We start from the raw sequence: 21603 nt of genomic DNA, 5'->3' as shown, positions 1-21603 counted from the left end.
TTTAAAACCTCTAAGTTGAATAAGCATTTTTCTATTCTGAAATTTATAAAAAATAATATAAAAATATCCATGGACCTATCTACCATGCTATCTTTGCAAACTGTTCACATTTTATTATGATCTGTTGTTCCTTTTAAAATTACTGACCTGGATTTGGTATTTATAATCTCAATCATGATTTCGTACTTCTACAACATATGTATAAATCCTTAAGCAATATATAATATTACTTGCATGTTTTAACTTTTATATAAATGCTATTATACTGTATACAGCATCCTTGAAGTTTTATTTTTATACTTAACCCAGTTTGTGGGATTTATTTATGTTAGTATATGTAGCTTCATTTTCTTCATTTCCACTGCTCTATAGCTTCTATTATAAGAGTATGCTACAATGTATTGATATTTTTGTGATGTATATTAAATCTTTAATGTTTTGCTAGTACAATTTTGCACAAATATTCTTATCTTTGCTTCCTTGGCACATATGGGAGAGTCCCTCTTCCTTTGGTGCGGTCCACAAAGCAGACTATTGGTATCATTTGGAGATTTTGTTATATATTTTTTAAAAAAGGTTTTCAATTCTTTTTCTAAAAACATTTTTATTGGAGTATGGTTGCTTTACAATGTTGTGTTAACCTCCACTGCACAACAAAATGAATCAGCCATACACATACAGATATCCACTCCCTTTTGGACTTCCCTCCCATTTAGGTTCCACAGTGCGTTAGGTAGAGTTCCTTGTGCTATACAGTATGTTCCCATCACTTGTCTGTTTTATACGTAGTATCAATAGAGTATATGTGTCAATCCTAGTGGTTTTCACTTCTTGATCAAGTTTTGCTCTTTCCATTAATGCCTTTGATCTCACTTTATTTTTCGTGTGTGTGTATGTGTGTGTTTGTGTGTATTACAGGTGGGGATCTTATTGAGATATTATTATTATTATTATTATTATTATTATTATTATTATTTTGATCGGCACTGCCCCTTTGCCGTACATCAAGTTTCCATAAATTTCTGGTTCTTTTAATGCAGTTTTCATTCCACTGAGCTCCTTGTCTATCTCTCTGACCAAACTACCCTCTCTTAGTTAGAATAGCTTTATAATAAGTTTTAGTACCTCAGTTGGGTAAATCTTCCCACCTTTTCTGGTTGTTCAAAGCTGTCATGGTTATTTTTGGCCCCCACGTGTTTTATTTTACTTTATTTTCTGCTTTTCAGAAATTGAAGTATAGTTGATTTACAATATTATGTTAGTTTTAAGTGTACAACATAGTGATTCAAGATTTTTATAGATTGTACTCCATTTAAAGTTATTACAAAATAATGGCTATATTTTCTTGTGCTATACAATATATCCTTGTTGCTTATTTTTTTTTACATAGTAGTTTTTATCTCTTAATCCCCTTCCCTCTCCCCACTGGTAACTACCAGGTTGTTCTCTATATCTATGAGTCTCTTTCTGTTTTATTATATTCATTCATTTTTTTATTTTTTACATTCCACGTATAAGTGCTAACACAGTATTTGTCCTTCTCTGTCTGACTTAGTTCACTAAGCATAATACCCTGCAGGTCCATCCACATTGTTGCAAATGACAGAATTTCATTTTTAAAAATAACTGAGTAACATTCCATTATATATATGTATATAATATACATAATATATTATATATATACCACATCTTTATTATCCATTCATCTGATGATAGACACGTAGGTTGCTTCCATATCTCAGCTATTATAAATAATGCTGCTATGAACATTGGGGTTCATGTATATTTCCAAATTAATGTTTTTGTTTTCTTTGAATGGAGTGGAATTGCTGGGTATATGGTAGTTTTATTTTCAGTTTTCTGAGGAACCTCCATACTGTTTTACATAGTGGCTGCATCAAATTACAGTGCCACCAATAGTGTACTATGGTTCCCTTTTTTCCACATCCTCACCAATATTTGTTATTTGTAGAATTTTTGATGATAGCCATTTTGACAGTTGGAAGGTGATGTCTCATGGTGGTTTTAATTTGCATTTCTGGTGATTAACAATGTTGAGCATCTTTTCATGTGCCTGTTGGCCATCTGTATGTCTTCTTTGGAAAAATGTCTATTCAGGTCTTCTGTCCATTTTTTAATCGGGTTGTTTTTTGGTATTGAGTTGTATGATCTGTTTATATATTTTGGAAATTAACCCCTTATAGGTCATATTATTTGCAAAATATTTCCTGCCATTCAGTAGGTTGTCTTTTTGTTTCTTCAATGATTTCCTTTGCTGTGCAAAAGCTTTCAATTTTAATTAGGTCCCATTTGTTTGTTTTTGCTTTTCTTTCTTTTGCTTTAGGAGTCAGATCCAAAAAATATTGCTACAATTTATGTCAAAGAGTGTTCTGCCTAGGAGTTTCATGGTTTCGGGTGTTACATTTAGTTCTTTAATCAGTTACAATTTATTTTTGTGTATGGTGTGAAGGAATGTTCTAATTTCATTCTTTTACATGTTGCTATCCAGTTTTCCCAGCACCACTTACTGAAGAGACTGTCTTTTCTCCATTGTATATGCTTGCATTCTTTGTCATAGATTAACTGACCATAAGTGTGTGGGTTTATCTCTAGGCTTTCTATTCTGTTCCATTGAGCTAAATGGCTGTTTTGTGCCAATACCATGCTGTTTTGATTACTGTAGCTTTGTAGTATAGTCTGAAGTAAGAAAGCATGATACCTCTAGCCTTGTTTTTTTCTCTCAAAACTGCTTTGGCAATTCAGGGTCTTTTGTGGTTCCATATATATTTTAGGATTATTTGTTCTACCTGTATGAAAAATGTCATGGGTATTTTGATAGGGATTGCATTGACTCTGTAGATTGCTTTGGGTAGTATAGTCATTTTCACAATATTGAGTCTTCCAATCCACGAACATGGTATATCTCTCCATCTGTTTTGTGCCACCTTTGATTTCTTTCATCAGTGTCTTATAGTTTTCTGAGTATAGGTCTTTTACCTCCTTAGGTAGGTTTATTCCTAGGTATTTTATTCTTTTGTTGCAATGGTGAATGGGATTGTTTCCTTAATTTCTCTTTCTGATCTTTCATTGTTAGTGTATAGAAATGAAAGAGATTTCTGTACATTAATTTTCTATCCTGCAAATTTACCAAATTCATTGATTAGTTCTAGTAGTTTTCTGGTGGCATCTTTTTTAAAAATTTATTTATTTATTTATTTATTTATTTATTTATTTATTTATTTTTGGCTGAGTTCGGTCTTTACTGCTGCACCCTGGCTTTCTCTAGTTGCGGTGGGCAGGGGTTACTCTTCATTGCAGTGCGTGGGCTTCTCATTGCGGTGGTTTCTCTTGTTGCGGAGCACGGGCTCTAGGCATGCGGGCTTCAGTAGATGTGGCTTGTGGGCTCTAGAGAGCAGGCTGAGTAGTTGTGGTGCACAGGCTTAGTTGCTCCACGGCATGTGGGATCTTCCTGAACCAGGACACGAACCTGTGTCCCCTGCATTGTCAGGCAGAATCTTAAACACTGTGCTGCCAGGGAAGCCCTCTGGTGGCATCTTTAGGATTATCTATGTATAGTATCATATCATCTGCAAACAGGGACTGTTTTACTTCTTCTTTTCCAATTTGTATTCCTTTTATTTCTTTTTCTTCTCTGATTGCTGTGACTGGGACTTCCAAAACCATGTTGAATAATAGTCGTAAGAGTGGATACCCTTGCCTTGTTCCTGATCTGAGAGGAAATGTTTTCAGTTTTTCACCATTGAGAATGATGTTTGCTGTGGGTTTGTCATATATCGCCTTTATTATGTTGAGGTAGGTTCTCTCTATGTCCACTTTCTGTCCACCCATTTTTATCATAAATGGGTGTTGAATTTTGTCAAAAGCTTTTTCTGCATCTATTGAGATGATTATATTGTTTTTCTTCTTCAGTTTGTTAATATGGTGTATCACATTGATTGATTTGCACATATTGAAGAATCCTTGGATCTCTGGGATAAATCCCACTTCATCATGGTATATGATCCTTTTATGTGTTGTTGGATTCTGTTTGCTAGTGTTTTGTTGAGGATGTTTGCATCTATATTCATCAGTGATATTGGTCTGTAATTTTCCTTTTTTGTAGTATCTTTGTCAGGATTTGGTATCAGGGTGATGGTGGCCTCAAAGAATGAATTTGGGAGTGTTCCCTCCTCTGCAATTTTTTGGAAGAGTTTGAGAAGATGGGTGTTAGCTCTTCTCTGAATGTTTGATAGAATTCACCTCTGAAGTTATCTGGTCCTGGACTTTTATTTGTTGGAAAATTTTAAATCACAGTTTCAATTTCATTACTTGTGATTGGTCTGTTCATGTTTTCTATTACTTCCTGGTTCAGTCTGGAAGGTTATATCTTTCTAAGAATTTGTCCGTTTCTTCCAGGTTGTCTATTTTATTGGCATAGAGTTGCTTGTAGTAGTCTCTTATGATGCTTTGTATTTCTTTTCCTTTTTTTTTTTAAAGAGAACGCTATTTATTTATTTATTTGGCTGTGTTGGATCTTCATTTCTGTGTGAGGGCTTTCTCTAGTTGCAGCGAGCGGGGGCCACTCCTCATGGCGGTGTGTGGGCCTCCCACTGTCGTGGCCTCTCTTGTTGCAGAGCACAAGTTCCAGACACGCAGACTCAGTAGTTGTGGCTCACGGGCCTAGTTGCTCCATGGCATGTGGGATCTTCCCAGACCAGGGCTCAAACCCGTGTCCCCTGCATTGGCAGGCAGATTCTCAACCACTGTGCCACCAGGGAAGCCCTGATGCTTTGTATTTCTGCAGTGTCTGTTGTACCTTCTCCCTTTCCATTTCTAATTTTATTGATTTGAGTCCTCTCCCTCTTTTTCTTGATGAGTCTGGCTAAAGTTATCAATTTGTTCATCTTCTCAAGGAACCAGCTTTTAGTTTTATTGATCTTTGCTATTGCTTTCTTTGTTTCTATTTCATTTATTTCTGCTCTGATCTTTATGAACTCTTTCCTTCTGCTAACTTTGGGTTTTGTTTGTTCTTCTTTCTCTAGTTCCTTTAGGTGTAAGTTTAGATTGTTTATTTGAGATTTTTCTTGTTTCTTGCAGTAAGATAGTAGTGCTATAAACTTCCCTCTTAGAACTGCTTTTGCTGCATCCCATAGGTTTTGGATCATCGTGTTTTTGTTGTCATTTGTCTCTAGGTACTTTTTTATTTCCTCTTTGATTTCTTCAGTGATCTCTTGGTTATGTAGTAATGTATTGTTTTTCCTCCATGTGTTTGTGTTTTTTATGTTTTTTTCCCCTGTAATTTATTTCTAATCTCATAACGTTGTGGTCAGAAAAGATGCTTGATATGATTTCAATTTTTTTTTAATTTACTGAGGCTTGATTTGTGAGCCAAGATGTGATCTATCCTGGAGAATGCTCTGTGTGCACTTGAGAAGAAAGTGTAATCTGCTCTTTTCGGATGGAATGTCCTATAAATATCAATTCAATCTATTTGGTCTATTGTGTCATTTAAAGCTTGTGTTTCCTTATTAATTTTCTGTCTCGATGATCTGTCCATTGGTGTAAGTGAGGTGTTAAAGTCCCCCACTATTATTGTGTTACTAACGATTTCCTCTTTTAGAACTGTTAGCAGTTGCCTTATGTAGTGGTGTGCTCCTATGTTGTGTGCATATATATTTATACTTGTTATATCTTCTTCTCAGATAGATCCCTTGATCATTATGTAGTGTTCTTCTTTGTCTCTTGTAACATTCTTTATTTTAAAGTCTATTTTATCTGATATGAGTATTGCTATCCTGCTTTCTTTTCATTTTCTTTTTCTTCTTTTAAAAATAGATCTTTATTGGAGTATAATTGCTTCACAATACTGTGTTAGTTTCTGTTGTACAACAAAGTGAATCAGCCATATGCATACGTATTTCCCCATATCCCCTCCCTCTTGAGCCTCCCTCCCACCCTCCCTATCCCACCTCTCTAGGTCATTGCAAAGCACCGAGCTGATCTCCCTGTGCTATGCTGCTGATTCCCACTAGCTAACTATTTTACCTTCGATAGTGTATATATGTCAGTGCTACTCTCACTTTGCCTCAGCTTCCGCTTGATTTCCATTTGCATGGAATATCTTTTTCCATCCCCTCACTTTCAGTTTATATGGGTCCTAAGGTCTGAAGTGGGTCTCTTCTAGACAGCATATATATGGATCTTGTTTTTGTATCCATTCAGCAAGCCTGTGTCTTTTGGTTGGAGTATTTAATCCATTCCCATTTAAGATAGTCATCAATATGTATGTTCCTATTACCACTTTCTTAATTGTTTTGGGTTTGTTTTTGTAGGTCCTTTTCTCCTCTTATATTTCTCACTTAGAGAAGTTCCTTTAGTATTTGTTGTAGAGCTGGTTTTGTTGTGATGAATTATCTTAGCTTTTGCTTGTCTGTAAAGCTTTAGATTTCTCTGTCGAATCTGAATGAGATCTTTGCTGGCTAGAGTAATCTTGGTTGTAGGTTCTTCCCTTTCATCACTTTAAGTATATCATGCCACTCCCTTCTGGCTTGTAGAGTTTCTGCTGAGAAATCAGCTGTTAACCTTATGGGAGTTCCCTTGTATGTTACTTGTTGTTTTTCCCTTGTTGTTTTTAATAATTTTTCTTTGTCTTTAATTTTTGTCAATGTGATTACTATGTGTCTTGGAGTGTTTCTCCTTGGGATTATCCTGCCTGGGACTCTCTGCACTTCCTGGACTTGGGTGGCTATTTCCTTTTCCACGTTAGGGAAGTTTTCGACTATAATCTCTTCAAATATTTTCTCAGGTCCTTTCTCTCTTTTCTCCTTCTGCAATCCCTATATTGTGAATATTGGTGCATTTAATGTTGTTCCATAGGTCTCTTAGGCTGTCTTCATTTCTTTTTATTCTTTTTTCTTTATTCTGTTTCATGGCAGTGAATTCCACCATTCTGTCTTCCAGTCACTTATCCGTTCTTCTGACCCAGTTATTCCGCTATTGATTCCTTCTAGTGTATTTTTCATTTCAATTATTTTATTGTTCATCTCTGTTTCTTTGTTCTTTAATTCTTCTAGGTGTTTGTTCTTTAATTCTTCTAGGTCTTTGTTAAACGTTTCTTGCATCTTCTCGATCTTTGCCTCATTCTTTTTCCAAGGTCGTGGATCATCTTCACTATCATTATTCTGAATTCCTTTTCTGGAAGGTTGCCTATCTGCACTTCATTTAGTTGTTTTTCTGGGGTTTTATCTTGTTCCTTCAGCTGGTACATACTCCTCTACCTTCTCGTTTTGTCTATCTTTCTCTGAATGTGGTTTTCACTCCACAGGCTGCAAGATTGTAGTGCTTCTTGCTTCTCCTGTCTGCCCTCTGGTGAATGAGGCTATCTAAGAGGCTTGTGTAAGCTTCCTGATGGGAGGGACTGGTGATGGGTAGAGCTGTGTGTTGCTCTGGTGGGCAGAGATCAGTAAAACCTTAATCCGTTTGACTGCTGTTGGGTGGGGCTGAGTTCCCTCCCTGATGGTTGTTTGGCCTGAGGTGACCCAGCACTGGGGGCTACAGACTCTTTGGTGGAGCTAATGGCGGATTCCAGGAAGGCTAATGCTAAAGAGTACTTCCCAGAACTTCTGCTGCCAGTGTCCTTGTCCCTGCTGTGAGACACAGCCACACCCCACCTCTGTAGGAGACCCTCCAACATTAGCAGGTAGGTCTGGTTCAGTCTCCTATGGGGTCACTGCTCCTTTTAGATGCAGGTGATACAACTTCTGAGGTCCTCATTGTACTGTGCTTTTGAGCTAAGTTTTACCAGTTATATCAATAAAGTGTTGGAATAGAAAGTCATTTCAGGAGCAGATCGAGTTCCATCCCATATTTGAGATACCCTGGAGAACCCTCTTCCTTTTTTCAGTTGAGTTGGTCTTTGTTGAGGTAGGTTCCAGAATGAGGCCACAAGCCAGCCACATCCTAGGCTCCTGGGCTTGGGACTTTGGAACACAGCCCACAACCACAGATCCTTCTTGGGATCTGTGAGTTTGCCTGGGGCTTCCAAATAGGGGTTCACCATGAATGGAGTGAGGGGCCCAGTGGAGAGAACAGAGACCCCAAGTAGGGAGCAAGTTTATTTCTGTTAGGCTTGTCCAATCCCTCTGAAAACATAAGATGAGTAACTTCTCACTTTCCATCTGCTTTCTCTGCCTGATTTCCATTTCACCATCTGAAGCAGGAACTGTCTAGAACCTAGAAGCGGATTAAGATCTCACAGCCATTTCACCCCATCATAGGCACTTCCTCTTACATCATTGGGAGGTGGGGCTTCCTTCCTTTCCACAGAGCATGGAAGTGCAGGTTCTCCCCAGGACACACATTTGGACAGAGCAGGCTCCTCAGGCTTCCACGATGCCCATCCCTGTCTCCTTGTCCCACCATCCTCCTCCTTGCCTGCTGCTGACTCTACTGCTGGGACTCACAGGTAAGCATTCCTTGGGGTAGAATCCCTTTTCCCTGACCCCTGGACCTACACCTACCCCTGCACTTTTAGGTCTTAAATGTAAACATGGGTGTGCCACCCGGGCAGCCACAGAAGTCCAAGGACTGGGCATTATTCAAGAGCATGAAATCAGGGATCTGAGAATTTTCTCTGTGGATCCATTGCCAGCAGTTGTTTACCAGAGGTATTGAAACAGATGATGCTTCAAACACCAACGATAACAGCTTTGTGTGTATTAACTTGTTTAATCCTCACAACATCCCAGTGTGGTAGCTATGACTATTATCCCTGATTTGCAGATGGGGAAACTGAGGCAGAGACAGTAACTTGCCTGACATCACCTATCTAAGGCAGTGGAGCACAGGATTCTTGTCCAGGCCGTACAGCTCCAGAGTTGATATTTTTAACCATGTTGTGCTGCTCAGCTTCTCAGAGAAGGCTAATGGAAGAAAAATCAGAAAATTCTGAGAAGGAAACAATAGATTTGTCATCACCCATCATGCCACTCAGAGAACAGCAGAGTTCAAATCTTGCAATGTGTACTCCCAAACTTTTGTCAATGATGTGTTGGATGGTTTTTCTATGTGCTAAATTTTTTTTTCACTAAGCTTTTAACGTGTGTTATAATTTCGTTTGATCCTCAAAACAACCAGTACACTAGCGTACTAGGTTACACTTTAATACATGTTTGTGGATGCATGTTTTGATGTGTGCGTGTGTGTATGTATGTGTATATGTGGGTGTGAGGAATTGTTCCCAGACACATTGGATTTCAAAAAGACTTCCTTATTTTTCCCCTAAATCATTTGTCAGTCTACATGAGATGACATGATCAGATGTTTAGTCTTTGCTGTCTTTCAGCAACATCTCTCCTTTTCTACTTCTCTATAAATCTACCCCTTACCCACACCTAAGACAAGAAAACTTCACTCCTAGTAAATGAGTAGAATTTTGTGCATTGCTAACTTGGAGTCCACTCTTCCATGCTGGATAAGGGTGAGGAAGAAAAGAGGGTATCAAAGGCACAGAGACTCTTGCCTATATGACCTATATATTCATATCCATATCCATATCTGTATCTGTAATTATATTTATATCCATATCTATAACTATCTATAGCTATATCATTGAATGCTAGTTGAAGCCTCCATGCCTCAAGAAATCTAATGAGTAATAACTATTCATTTTCTTGAACACTCATCGTGTGCCAGACACTGCTGCAAATGCCCACAGCTGTTAACTCATGTAATCATTATATCGAAGCTAGATCCTCTTGTCACGCCTACCTTACAGATAAGAAAATTGAGCAAGGAGAAGTTCAAGGTCACTCAGTGGTACATGGTAGAGGTATGATTTGAACTCAAGCAATCTCATTCTAGAGCTCATGATTTTAATAATTGCTCTTTTTGATACTGTGGCCCTGCTTCCATCCCATGAGATTTCTGCAGTTTCTGCCAATGGGTGTGCAGAAGGGTGGAGTGTGGGGAAGACGGCTTGTGGTTTTCTTTTTTCTGAGCTCTTCTGCTTCCTGCCTACATGCAAGTTCCTTTTTGTTTTTCCCCAACTCATGTACATGGGAAACTCAGTTTCTGACATAATTTTCACAGAGATTACCCACTTAGAATTAAGTGCCTCAGGGAGATGTCACACTGGCCAATTCCCACAATATACATATATTTTTTTGCATACTAATATGCCAGGAACTCTTATAGGAACATGGGGTGCCTTGGTGAATACAAGTCAAAGGAGATGCCTGCATGGGTATTTATCTTAGTGGAAGAACTGACAATAAACAATAGACTTATAATTAAGTAAATAACATAGTATATTAGAAAGTGATAAGTGTCAAAAAAAAAAGTAGCGGCATGACAGAATTCGGAGAATCTGTAGCGTGGGATGTATTTTAAACCTGGTAGTCTTGTGTGTGTGTGTGGGGGGCATCACTTAGAAGGGGAAATGTGAGCAAAGATTGAAAGAAGGTTCTGGAGTGAGCCATGTGGTTATCTGGGGGCGGAGCCTTCCTGACAGGAAACAGCATGTGCAAAGGTCCTGAAAGTAGAATCATCCTCCTGTGTTGAAGGATTTGGGCTTTTGCTCTGAGTGAAATCGTTGCCATTGCAAAGTTTTGAAGGGAGAAGTGACATGATCTAACACGAATTTTAATTTATTTTAGCATTTCGTTGAGAATAGACTGCAGAGGACACAGACAGAGGCAACTAGAGCATTTGAGGTCATGACATTCATGCAACAAAAGTAAAAGTGGGTTGCACCTGGAGAGTAGCTAGTAGAGATAAGAGAAAGAGTTCAGATTCTGGATGCACGCCAAAGAGGAGGCAACAGGATTTCTTGATGTGTAGGATTTGTGGTGGGAGAGAAGAGCTCCAAGGTTTTGAGACATGAGAATCTGGAAGAAGAAAGGGGATTCAGGTGAGATAAAGAGGGTGTAGGGGAAATTCAGTTCAGTTTTAGATGTGTTAACTGTGGGCTGTTTATTTCTATCCAAAGAAGATGACGAGTGGATAGTTGGACATACAAGTCCAGAGTTCAGGATAAAGGCCTAGACCAGAGAGGTAATAGGAGAATTATTAATACACAGATTGTAGAGTTTCTGCTATCCCCTGGCTCCTCTCAACCCTCTTATCCCTCTTTTCTCCTCCTCTCCTTTCATTTCTCCCTCCAACATTCTTTCATATTTCTTCCCATTTTTGTCTTAGCAGTTCAGCTTCCCTGACCTCACTCTTCTTCTCCAGACTTAAAAATCCAAACCACTTGATATTCTTGACACATCGCAGGACCTTCCCAGTAATAGCATGTGCCCTCCTTAGGTGGCATGATTGGTTAGAAACAGTGCTTAGTGGGTGGGTTTACCAGCTCACACTCTGCAAAGATGAGCCACTAATTTTCTCCCTAAGGAGTAGGGAAGAAATAGAAAAGAACACAGGATTTGCTTGTGGCGCCACAACAGCCTGCTCCTCTGGTTTATATCTCTGCAGTTAGACCCATGCCTGTGTAATAGGACATTTCAGAGAAGATGGAATGTGTTTACATTCCTCTGTATCTCCAGAAACTTGGTAGTCAGTGAGGCTGTGAACTCAACCTGGAAAACTTGCAACTGTAGTTAAATGATTGGCCCAGCAGTGATTCATGTCTCTTTAACTCATAACTCATTGTCCAAACATAGTCAACCACCCACAATTCTTTTCAAAACACGATTTTGGAGTTTATTGTTTCTTTGCTTGCCTCCATTGTTCTATTTCCCCATTCACTTGTAGGTTTCTCAAATGTATCAGCGTTTAGAACCACACATTTTGTTTTCTTGCATGGGGCAATCATCTTATTTTGGTTCACATCTTTTATTGCAGTAAAATATACATAACATGAAATTTACCATTTTAACTATTTAGAAGGTTACAAAGTGGCACTATGTTCCTTCACAATGTTGTGAAGCCATCACCAGTATACATTTCCAGAACTTTTTCAACATATGTAGCAGAAACTCTGTATCCATTAAGCTATAACTCCCCATTTCTCCTTCCCTGCAGCCACTGGTAACCCGTATTCTACTTTTTCTCTGTGAATTTGCCTATTCTATGGACTTGATATAAGTGGAATCATCTATTTTCCTTTTGAATCTAGCTTATTTCACTGAGCGTATTTTTAATGTTCATACATGCTGTGGAAGGTGTCAGAATATCATTGTTTTTTAGGGCTGAAATTTATTGTATATATTTCATACATATTTCATATATATTTTATATGTATATGTGTATATATATTACATATATATATATCACATTTTGTTTATCCTTTCATCCATTAATGGAATTTTGGGTTGTTTATACTACCCATTTTTATTGAACTATAAGTGCTGTAAAATATTACATAAGTTACAGGTGTACAATATAGTGATTCACTATTTATTTTTTGTAACATTATAAAGTATTTAATGTTTCTTTATAATCTTCAATTTTCCTTTAGTCTTTTTTTTTAAACATCTTTATTGAAGTATAATTGCTTTACAATGGTGTGTTAGTTTCTGCTTTATAACAAAGTGAATCAGTTATACATATACATATGTTCCCATATCTCTTCCCTCTTGCATCTCCCTCCCTCCCACCCTCCCCATCCCACCCCTCTAGGTGGTCACAAAGCACCGAGCTGATCTCCCTGTGCTATGCGGCTGCTTCCCACTAGCTATCTATTTTACATTTGGTAGTGTATATATGTCCATGACACTCTCTCACCCTGTCACATCTCACCCCTCCCCCTCCCCATATCCTCAAGTCCATTCTCTAGTAGGTCTGTGTCTTTATTCCCGTCTTGCCACTAGGTTCTTCATGGCCTTTTTTTTTTTCCTTAGATTCCATATATATGTGTTAGCATACTGTACTTGTTTTTCTCTTTCTGACTTACTCCACTCTGTATGTGTGTATGACAGACTCTAACTCCATCCACCTCATTACAAATACCTCCATTTCATTTCTTTTTATGGATGAGTAATATTCCATTGTATATATGTGCCACATCTTCTTTATTCATACATCCGATGATGGACACTTAGGTTGCTTCCATGTCCTGGCTATTGTAAATAGAGCTGCAATGAACATTTTGGTACATGACTATTTTTGAACTATAGTTTTCTCAGGGTATATGCCCAGTAGTGGGATTGCTGGGTCGTATTGTAGTTCTATTTGTAGTTTTTTAAAGAACCTCCATACTGTTCTCCATAGTGGCTGTATCAATTTACATTCCCACCAACAGTGCAAGAGTGTTCCCTTTCCTCCACACTCTCACCAGCATTTATTGTTTCTAGATATTTTGATGATGGCCATTCTGACTGGTGTGAGATGATATCTCAATGTAGTTTTGATTTGCATTTCTCTAATGATTAATGATGTTGAGCATTCTTTCATGTGTCTGTTGGCACTCTGTATATCTTCTTTGGAGAAATGTCTATTTAGGTCTTTTGCCCATTTTTGGATTGGGTTGTTTGTTTTTTTGTTATTGAGCTGCATGAGCTGCTTGTAAATCTTGGAGATTAATTCTTTGTCAGTTGCTTCATTTGCAAATATTTTCTCCCATTCTGAGGGTTGTCTTTTGGTCTTGTTTATGGTTTCCTTTGATGTGCAAAATCTTTTAAGTTTCATCAGGTCCCATTTGTTTATTTGTGTTTTTATTTCCATTTCTCTAGGAGCTGGGTCAAAAAGGATCTTGCTGTGATTTATGGCATAGAGTGTTCTGCCTATGTTTTCCTCTAAAAGTTTGATAGTGTCTGGCCTTACACTTAGGTCTTTAATCAGTTTTGAGTTTATTTTTGTGTATGGTGTCAGAGAGTGTTCTAATTTCATACTTTTACATGTACCTGTCCAATTTTCCCAGCACCACTTATTGAAGAGGCTGTCTTTTCTCCACTGTATATGCTTGCCTCCTTTATCAAAGATAAGGTGACCATATATGCGTGGGTTTATCTCTGGGCTTTCTATCCTGTTCCCTTGATCTATGTTTCTGTTTTTGTGCCAGTACCATACTGTCTTGATTACTGTAGCTTTGTCATATAATCTGAATTCAGGGAGCCTGATTCCTCCAGCTCCATTTTTCGTTCTCACGATTGCTTTGGCTATTCGGGGTCTTTTGTGTTTCCATACAAATTGTGAAATTTTTTGTTCTAGTTCTGTGAAAAATGCCAGTGGTAGATTGATAGGGATTGCATTGAATCTGTAGATTGCTTTGGGTAGTAGAGTCATTTTCACAATGTTGATTCTTCCAATCCAAGAACATGTTATATCTCTCCATCTATTTGTATCATCTTTAATTTCTTTCATCAGTGTCTTATAATTTTCTGCATACAGGTCTTTTGTCCCCTTAGGTAGATTTATTCCTAGATATTTTATTCTTTTTGTTGCAATGGTAAATGGGAGTGTTTTCTTAATTTCACTTTCAGATTTTTCATCATTAGTGTATAGAAATGCAAGAGATTTCTGTGCATTAATTTTGTATCCTGCTACTTTACCAAATTCATCGATTAGCTCTAGGAGTTTTCTGGTAGCATCTTTAGGATTCTCTATGTATATTATCAAGTCATCTGCAAACAGTGACAGCTTTACTTCTTCTTTTCTGATTTGGATTCCTTTCATTTCTTTTTCCTCTCTGATTGCTGTGGCTAACACTTCCAAGACTCTGTTGAATAATAGTCGTGAGACTGGGAAACCTTGTCTTGTTCCTGATCTTAGTGGAAATGGTTTCAGTTTTTCACCACTGAGGACAATGTTGGCTGTGGGTTTGTCATATATGGCCCTTATTATGTTGAGGAAAGTTCCCTCTATGCCTACTTTCTGCAGGGCTTTTATCATAAATGCGTGTTGAATTTTATCGAAAGCTTTCTCTGCATCTATTGAGATGATCATATGGTTTTTCTCCTTCAATTTGTTAATATGGTGTATCACGTTCATTGATTTGCGTATATTGAAGAATCCTTGCATTCCTGGAATAAACCCCACTTGATCATGGTGTATGATCCTTTTAATGTGCTGTTGGATGCTGTTTGCTAGTATTTTGTTGAGAATTTTTGCATGTATGTTCATCATTGATATTGGCCTGTAGTTTTCTTTATTTGTGACATCTTTGTCTGGTTTTGGTATCAGGGTGATGGTGGCCTCGTAGAATGAGTTTGGGAGTGTTCCTCCCTCTGCAATATTTTGGAAGAGTTTGAGAAGGATAGGTGTTAGCTCTTCTCTAAATGTTTGATAGAATTCACCTGTGAAGCCATCTGGTCCTGGGCTTTTGTTTGTTGGAAGGTTTTTAATCACAGTTTCAATTTCAGTGCTTGTGATTGGTCTGTTCCTATTTTCTATTTCTTCCTGGTTCAGTCTCGGCTGGTTGTGCATTTCTAAGAATCTGTCCATTTCTTCCAGGTTGTCCATTTTATTGGCATAGAGTTGCTTGTAGTAATCTCTCATGATCGTTTGTATTTCTGCAGTGTCAGTGGTTACTTCTCCTTTTTCATTTCTAATTCTATTGATTTGAGTCTTCTCCCTTTTTCTCTTGATGAGTCTGGCTAATGGTTTATCAATTTTGTTTATCTTCTCAAAGAACCAGCTTTTAGTTTCATTGATTTTTGCTATTGTTTCCTTCATTTCTTTTTCATTTATTTCTGACCTGATCATTATGATTTCTTTCCTTCTGCTAGCTTTGGAGTTTTTTTGTTCTTCTTTCTCTAATTGCTTTAGGTGCAAGGTTAGGTTGTTTATTCGAGATGTTTCCTGTTTCTTGAGGTAGGCTTGTATTGCTATAAACTTCCCTCTTAGCACTGCTTTTGCTGCGTCCCATAGGTTTTGGTTCGTCGTGTTTTCATTGTCATTTGTTTCTAGGTATTTTTTGATTTCCCCTTTGATTTCTTCAGTGATCACTTCGTTATTAAGTAGTGTATTGTGTAGCCTCCATGTGTTTGTATTTTTTACAGATCTTTTCCTGGAATTGATATCTAGTCTCATAGCGTTGTGGTCGGAAAAGATACTTGATACGATTTCAATTTTCTTAAATTTACCAAGGCTTGATTTGTGACCCAAGATATGATCTATCCTGGAGAATGTTCCATGAGCACTTGAGAAAAATGTGTATTCTGTTGTTTTTGGGTGGAATGTCCTATAAATATCAATTAAGTCCATCTTGTTTAATGTATCATTGAAAGCTTGTGTTTCCTTATTTATTTTCATTTTGGATGATCTGTCCATTGTTGAAAGTGGGGTGTTAAAGTCCCCCACTATGATTGTGTTACTGTCGATTTCCCCTTTTATGGCTTTTAGTATTTGCGTTATGTATTGAGGTGCTCCTATGTTGGGTGTATAAATATTTACAATTGTTATACCTTCCTCTTGGATCGATCCCTTGATCATTATATAGTGTCCTTCTTTGTCTCTTGTAATAGTCTTTATTTTAAAGTCTATTTTGTCTGATATGAGAATTGCTACTCCAGCTCTCTTTTGATTTCCATTTGCATGGAATAACTGTTTCCATCCACTCACTTTCAGTCTGTATTTTTCCCTAGGTCTGAAGTGGGTCTCTTGTAGACAGCATATATATGGGTCTTGTTTTTGTATCCATTCAGCCAGTCTTTGTCTTTTGGTGGGAGCATTTTATCCATTTACATTCAAGGTAATTATTGATATGTGTGTTCCTATTCCCATTTTCTTAAATGTTTTGGGTTTGTTATTTTAGGTGTTTTCCTTCTCTTGTGTTTTTTGCCTAGTTAAGTTCATTTAGCATTTGTTGTAAAGCTGGTTTGGTGGTGCTGAACTCTCTCAGCTTTTGCTTGTCTGTAAAGGTTTTAACTTCTCCCTCACATCTGAATGAGATCCTTGCTGGATAGAGTAATCTTGGCTGTAGGTTTTTCTCCTTCATCACTTTAAGTATATCCTGCCCCTCCCTTCTGGTTTGCAGAGTTTCTGCTGAAAGATCAGATGTTAACCTTATGGGGATTCCCTTGTGTGTCATTTGTTGTTTTTCCCTTGCTGCATTTAATATGTTTTCTTTATATTTAATTTTTGATAGTTTGATTAATATGTGTCTTGGCGTGTTTCTCCTTGGGTTTATCCTGTATGGGACTCTCTGTGCTTCCAGGACTTGATTAACTATTTCCTTTCCCATATTAGGGAAGTTTTCAACTATAATCTCTTCAAATATTTTCTCAGTCCCTTTCTTTTTCTCTTCTTCTTCTGGGACCCCTATAATTCGAATGTTGGTGCATTTAATGTTGTCCCAGAGGTCTCTGAGACTGTCCTCAGTTCTTTTCATTCTTTTTTCTTTATCCTGCTCTGCAGTAGTTATTTCCACCATTTTATCTTCCAGGTCACTTATCCTTTCTTCTTTCTCAGTTATTCTGCTATTGATCACATCTAGAGTATTTTTAATTTCATTTATTGTGTTTTTCATAGTTGCTTGGTTCCTCTTTAGTTCTTCTATGTCCTTGTTAAATGTTTCTTGCATTTTGTCTATTCTATTTCCAAGATTTTGGATCATCCTTACTATCATTATTCTGAATTCTTTTTCAGGTAGACTACCTATTTCCTCTTCATTTGTTAGGTCTGGTGTGTTTTGACCCTGCTCCTTCATCTGCTGTGTGTTTTTCTGTCGTCTCATTTTGCTTATCTTACTGGGTTTGGGGTCTCCTTTTCACAGGCTGCAGGTTCGTAGTTCCTGTTGTTTTTGGGATCTGTCCCCATTGGCTAAGGGTGGTTCAGTGGGTTGTGTAGGCTTCCTGGTGGAGGGAACTAGTGCCTGAGTTCTGGTGGACGAGGTTGGATCTTGTCTTTCTGGTGGGCACGTCCACGTCTGGTGGTGTGTTTTGGGGTGTCTGTGGCCTTATTATGATTTTAGGCAGCCTCTCTGCTAATGGATGGGGCTGTGTTCCTGTCTTGCTAGTTGTTTGGCATAGGGTGTAGCTTGCTGGTCATTGAGTGATGCTGGGTCTTGATGCTGAGATGGAGATCTCTGAGAGATTTTTGCCGTTTGGTCTTACATGGAGCTGGGAGGTCTCTTGTGGACCAGTGTCCTGAAGTTGGCTCTCCCACCTCAGAGGCACGGCCCTGATGCTTGGCTGGAGCACCAAGAGCCTTTCATCCACACGGCTCAGAGTAAAAGGGAGAAAAAATAGAAAGGAAGAAAGAAAGAGGATATAATATAGTGAAGTAAAATAAAGCTATTATAAAGCAAAGCTATACAGACAAAATCTCACCCAGAAGAATATACATATACACTCACAAAAAAAGGAAAAGGGGAAAAATTAATATATTCTGCTCCCAAAGTCCACCTCCTGAGTTTGGGATGATTCGTTGTCTATTCAGGTATTCAACAGATGCAGGCACATCAAGTTGTTTGTGGAGTTTTAATCCGCTGCTTCTGAGGCTGCTGGGAGAGATTTCCCTTTCTCTTCTTTGTTTGCACAGCTCCCGGGGTTCAGCTTTGGATTTGGACCCGCCTTTGAGTGTAGGTCGCCTGCGGGCCTCTGTTCCCCGCCCAGACATAACGGGGTTAAAGGAGCAGCTGCTGCGGGGGCTCTGGCTCACTCAGGTCGGGGGGAGGAAGGGGTACAGAGGAGGCGCGGCGAGCCTGTGGCCGCAGAGGCTGGCGTGACATTGCACCAGCCTGAGGCGCGCCATGCGTTCTCCCGGGAAAGTTGTCCCTGGATCACGGGAGCCTGGCAGTGGCAGGCTGCACCGGCTCCCAGGAGGGGCGGTGTGGAGAGTGCCCTGTGCTCACACACAGGCTTTTTGGTGGCAGCAGCAGCAGCCTTACCGTCTCACGCCCGTCTCTGGGGCCCGTGCTGATCGCCGTGGCTCACGCCCATCTCTGGAGTTTGTTTAGGCGATGCTCTGAATCCCCTCTCCTTGCACGCCGTGAAACAAAGCAGTAAGAAAAAGTCTCTTGCCTCTTCGGCAGCTGCAGACTTTTTCCCGGACTCCCTCCCGGCTAGCTGTGGTGCACTAACCCCTTCAGGCTGTGTTCATGCCACCAACCCCAGTCCTCTTCCTGCGATCTGACCGAACCCCGACACAAATACATCAAAAATATATCTATAGGTGGAATAATTCTCACAGAATATCTAATGAACACTGGCAGAAGGACTTAGACTTCTGAAAGGGCAAGAAATTCTCCATGTAACCGGGTAGGACAAAAGAAAAAATAATGAAAATGAGACAGGAATCTGGATGGGACCTGTACCCCTTGGAGGGAGCTGTGAAAGAGGAAAGGTTCTGCACCCTGGCAAGTCCCCTCACAAGTGGGGAGATCAGCTAGGACAGATGGGGAGCTTCAGAGCCTCAGAAGAGAATGCAACAACTGGTTTACAGCAGCTAGAATGGAGAGAGACCGGCACAGATGGTCAGTGCCACAGCCCTGCACTCCCCAGCCTGAGATGTTCATCTGCCCATGTGGGGGGTGGCTGGGTGCTGAAGCTTGGGATTCAGAGATCAAACCTCGGGAAAGGATTGGGGTGGTCTGCGTGGAAACAGCCTGAAGGTCCTGGAGCCTGGTGCAACCCCACCTGAGGGTGTATGCAGAGGAAGCCAGGGCCACCTTAGAGGCCAGGCACCATTGTTTGGGGGATGTGTGAGGGGAGGAGCAGGACATGCCATTGCAGCCTTTTTCCCCATGCATGTTTTCAGGTGGCAGGACACTGCCTACACAAGCTCTAGGAGCTATTGTCAGTCACCACCACTAACCCCTTGCTTCAGGAGCAGTCATGAGGAGCAGTTACAAGATGTCACTGCTGCCCCCTGGGGCTACAGGTGTGGTTGAGAGCTGCCTCCACTCCCATCACATGCTCCAAGGCACGTGTGAGACAACACTGCTGCCAAGAACCCCAGGACCAGGCACCAACCACTGCATCTGCACACCCCCTACCAAGGGGATAATGGCCAACACACTGAGGAAAGAGTTGGCAGGCATCCATACTAAAAATAGCCCTCACACCAAAAATGTTAAACTCACACATGCTACACAGGGACACTTCCACATATAAAGAGTCTTCAAAGACCACAGTAAATAATTTTTTCTCCTAAACTCACAGAATAAGAAAAATATAAGTAAAATGAAGGAGAGGAGCCAATCCCAGTTAAAAGACCAAGAGAATTCTCCTGAAAGAATAAACAATGAAACAGACCTCTTTAGTGTGATAGACACAGATTTCAAAAAGGAGATAATGAAAATACTGAAGGAATTAAGAAAGGGTATCAACAGAAATGCAGTACACTGTAAAAAGGAACTAGAAACTATGAAGAGGAACCAAGAAAAAATAGAAAACTCATTTGCTGAGATGAAAAGTGAACTAAAGGCAATGAAGAGCAGAATGAATAATGCAGAAGAACAAATAAGTAATCTGGAAGATAGAATGATGGAAATCACCCAATCAAGACAGCAGACAGAAAGCCAAACGAAAAAAAAAAAATGAAAGCAATATAAGAGACCTATGGGATAATATAAAGCTTACCAATCTACACATAATAGGAATTCCAGAAAGGAAAGAAAGAGAAAAGGGGATCAAAAATGTATTTGAAGAAATTATGGCTGAAGACTTCCCGCACCTAAAGAAGGAAACAGATATCCAGGTACAGGAAGCACAGAGGGTCCCAAACAAGGTAAGCCCAAAGAGACCTACACTAAGACGTATTCTAGTAAAAAATGGCAAAATTGATAAAGAGGGGATTCTAAAGGCAGAAAGAGAAAAAGAAAGAGTTAATTACAAGGGAACCCCTATAAGGCCATCAGCAGATTTCTTTACAGAAACTTGGAAAGCCAGAAGGAAGTGGCAAGATATATTCAAAGCCCTGAAAAGGAAAAATCTGCAACCTAGAATAGTCTACCCAGCAAGATTATCATTTAGAATAGGAGGAGAGATAAAGAATTTCTCAGACAAGCAAAGCTAAAAGAAAACAGCAATACTAAACCTATTCTAAAGGAAATATTGAAAGGTCTTCTCTAGAAAAGAAGTAAGAATATATAGGAAAGAGAAAATCACAGTTGGAAAGCAAATCACTTAAATAAGCTAGTATGCAGATGTTAAAAATCAAAAATATTCTGTGAAAGTGATGATAACCACCATGAACAGCAAAAGGATGAACATGAATATGTAAAAGAGGACATCAGAATCATACTGATAGAATGTGGAAGAGGAGAGTAAGAAAATGTACATTTGTTTTCATTTCCTAGAATGTGTTTGAGCCTCTATGACTACCAGTCTAAGGCAAGTAGATATAGATGGGGTTAATATACTTGAAAAAAAGGGTAACCACAAATCAAAAAACATACAATAGACTCACAAAAACCACAAAGAAGATAAATAAGTATAATACAAAAGAAAATCTTCAAACCACAAAAAGAAAATGAAAGAGACAAAGAAGAAATACAAAATCAATGGGAAAACAGGCTTAAAATGGCAATAAATACATAGCTATCAATAATTACGTTAAATATCAATGGAATGAAAGCTCCAATCAAAAAGGTACAGAGTGGCAGATTGGATAAAAAAACAAGAGCCTACAATATGCTGCCTACAGGAGACCCAGTTTAGGACAGAGGACACACATAGATTGAAAGTAAGGGGATGGAAAAAGATATTTCATGCAAAC

The 21603-nt window shown here is 39.0% G+C and overlaps 1 protein-coding gene across 1 annotated transcript in view; it reads left to right on the top strand.

The window, feature by feature from the left end:
* The first annotated feature begins 8391 nt into the window (after positions 1-8391).
* LOC132348717 (signal-regulatory protein beta-1-like) overlaps positions 8392-21603 on the top strand; it is a 35374-nt gene continuing 22162 nt past the window's right edge. The window contains exon 1 of the mRNA XM_059896542.1: positions 8392-8464. Within this exon, the coding sequence (XP_059752525.1) occupies positions 8392-8464 (73 nt within the window). The remainder of the gene's footprint in view (positions 8465-21603) is intronic.

The sequence above is a fragment of the Balaenoptera ricei genome, chromosome 15 (assembly GCF_028023285.1).
Source record: "Balaenoptera ricei isolate mBalRic1 chromosome 15, mBalRic1.hap2, whole genome shotgun sequence".
In the NCBI taxonomy this organism is placed as follows: domain Eukaryota; kingdom Metazoa; phylum Chordata; class Mammalia; order Artiodactyla; family Balaenopteridae; genus Balaenoptera; species Balaenoptera ricei.
This window is presented reverse-complemented; position numbering and strand designations above follow the sequence as displayed.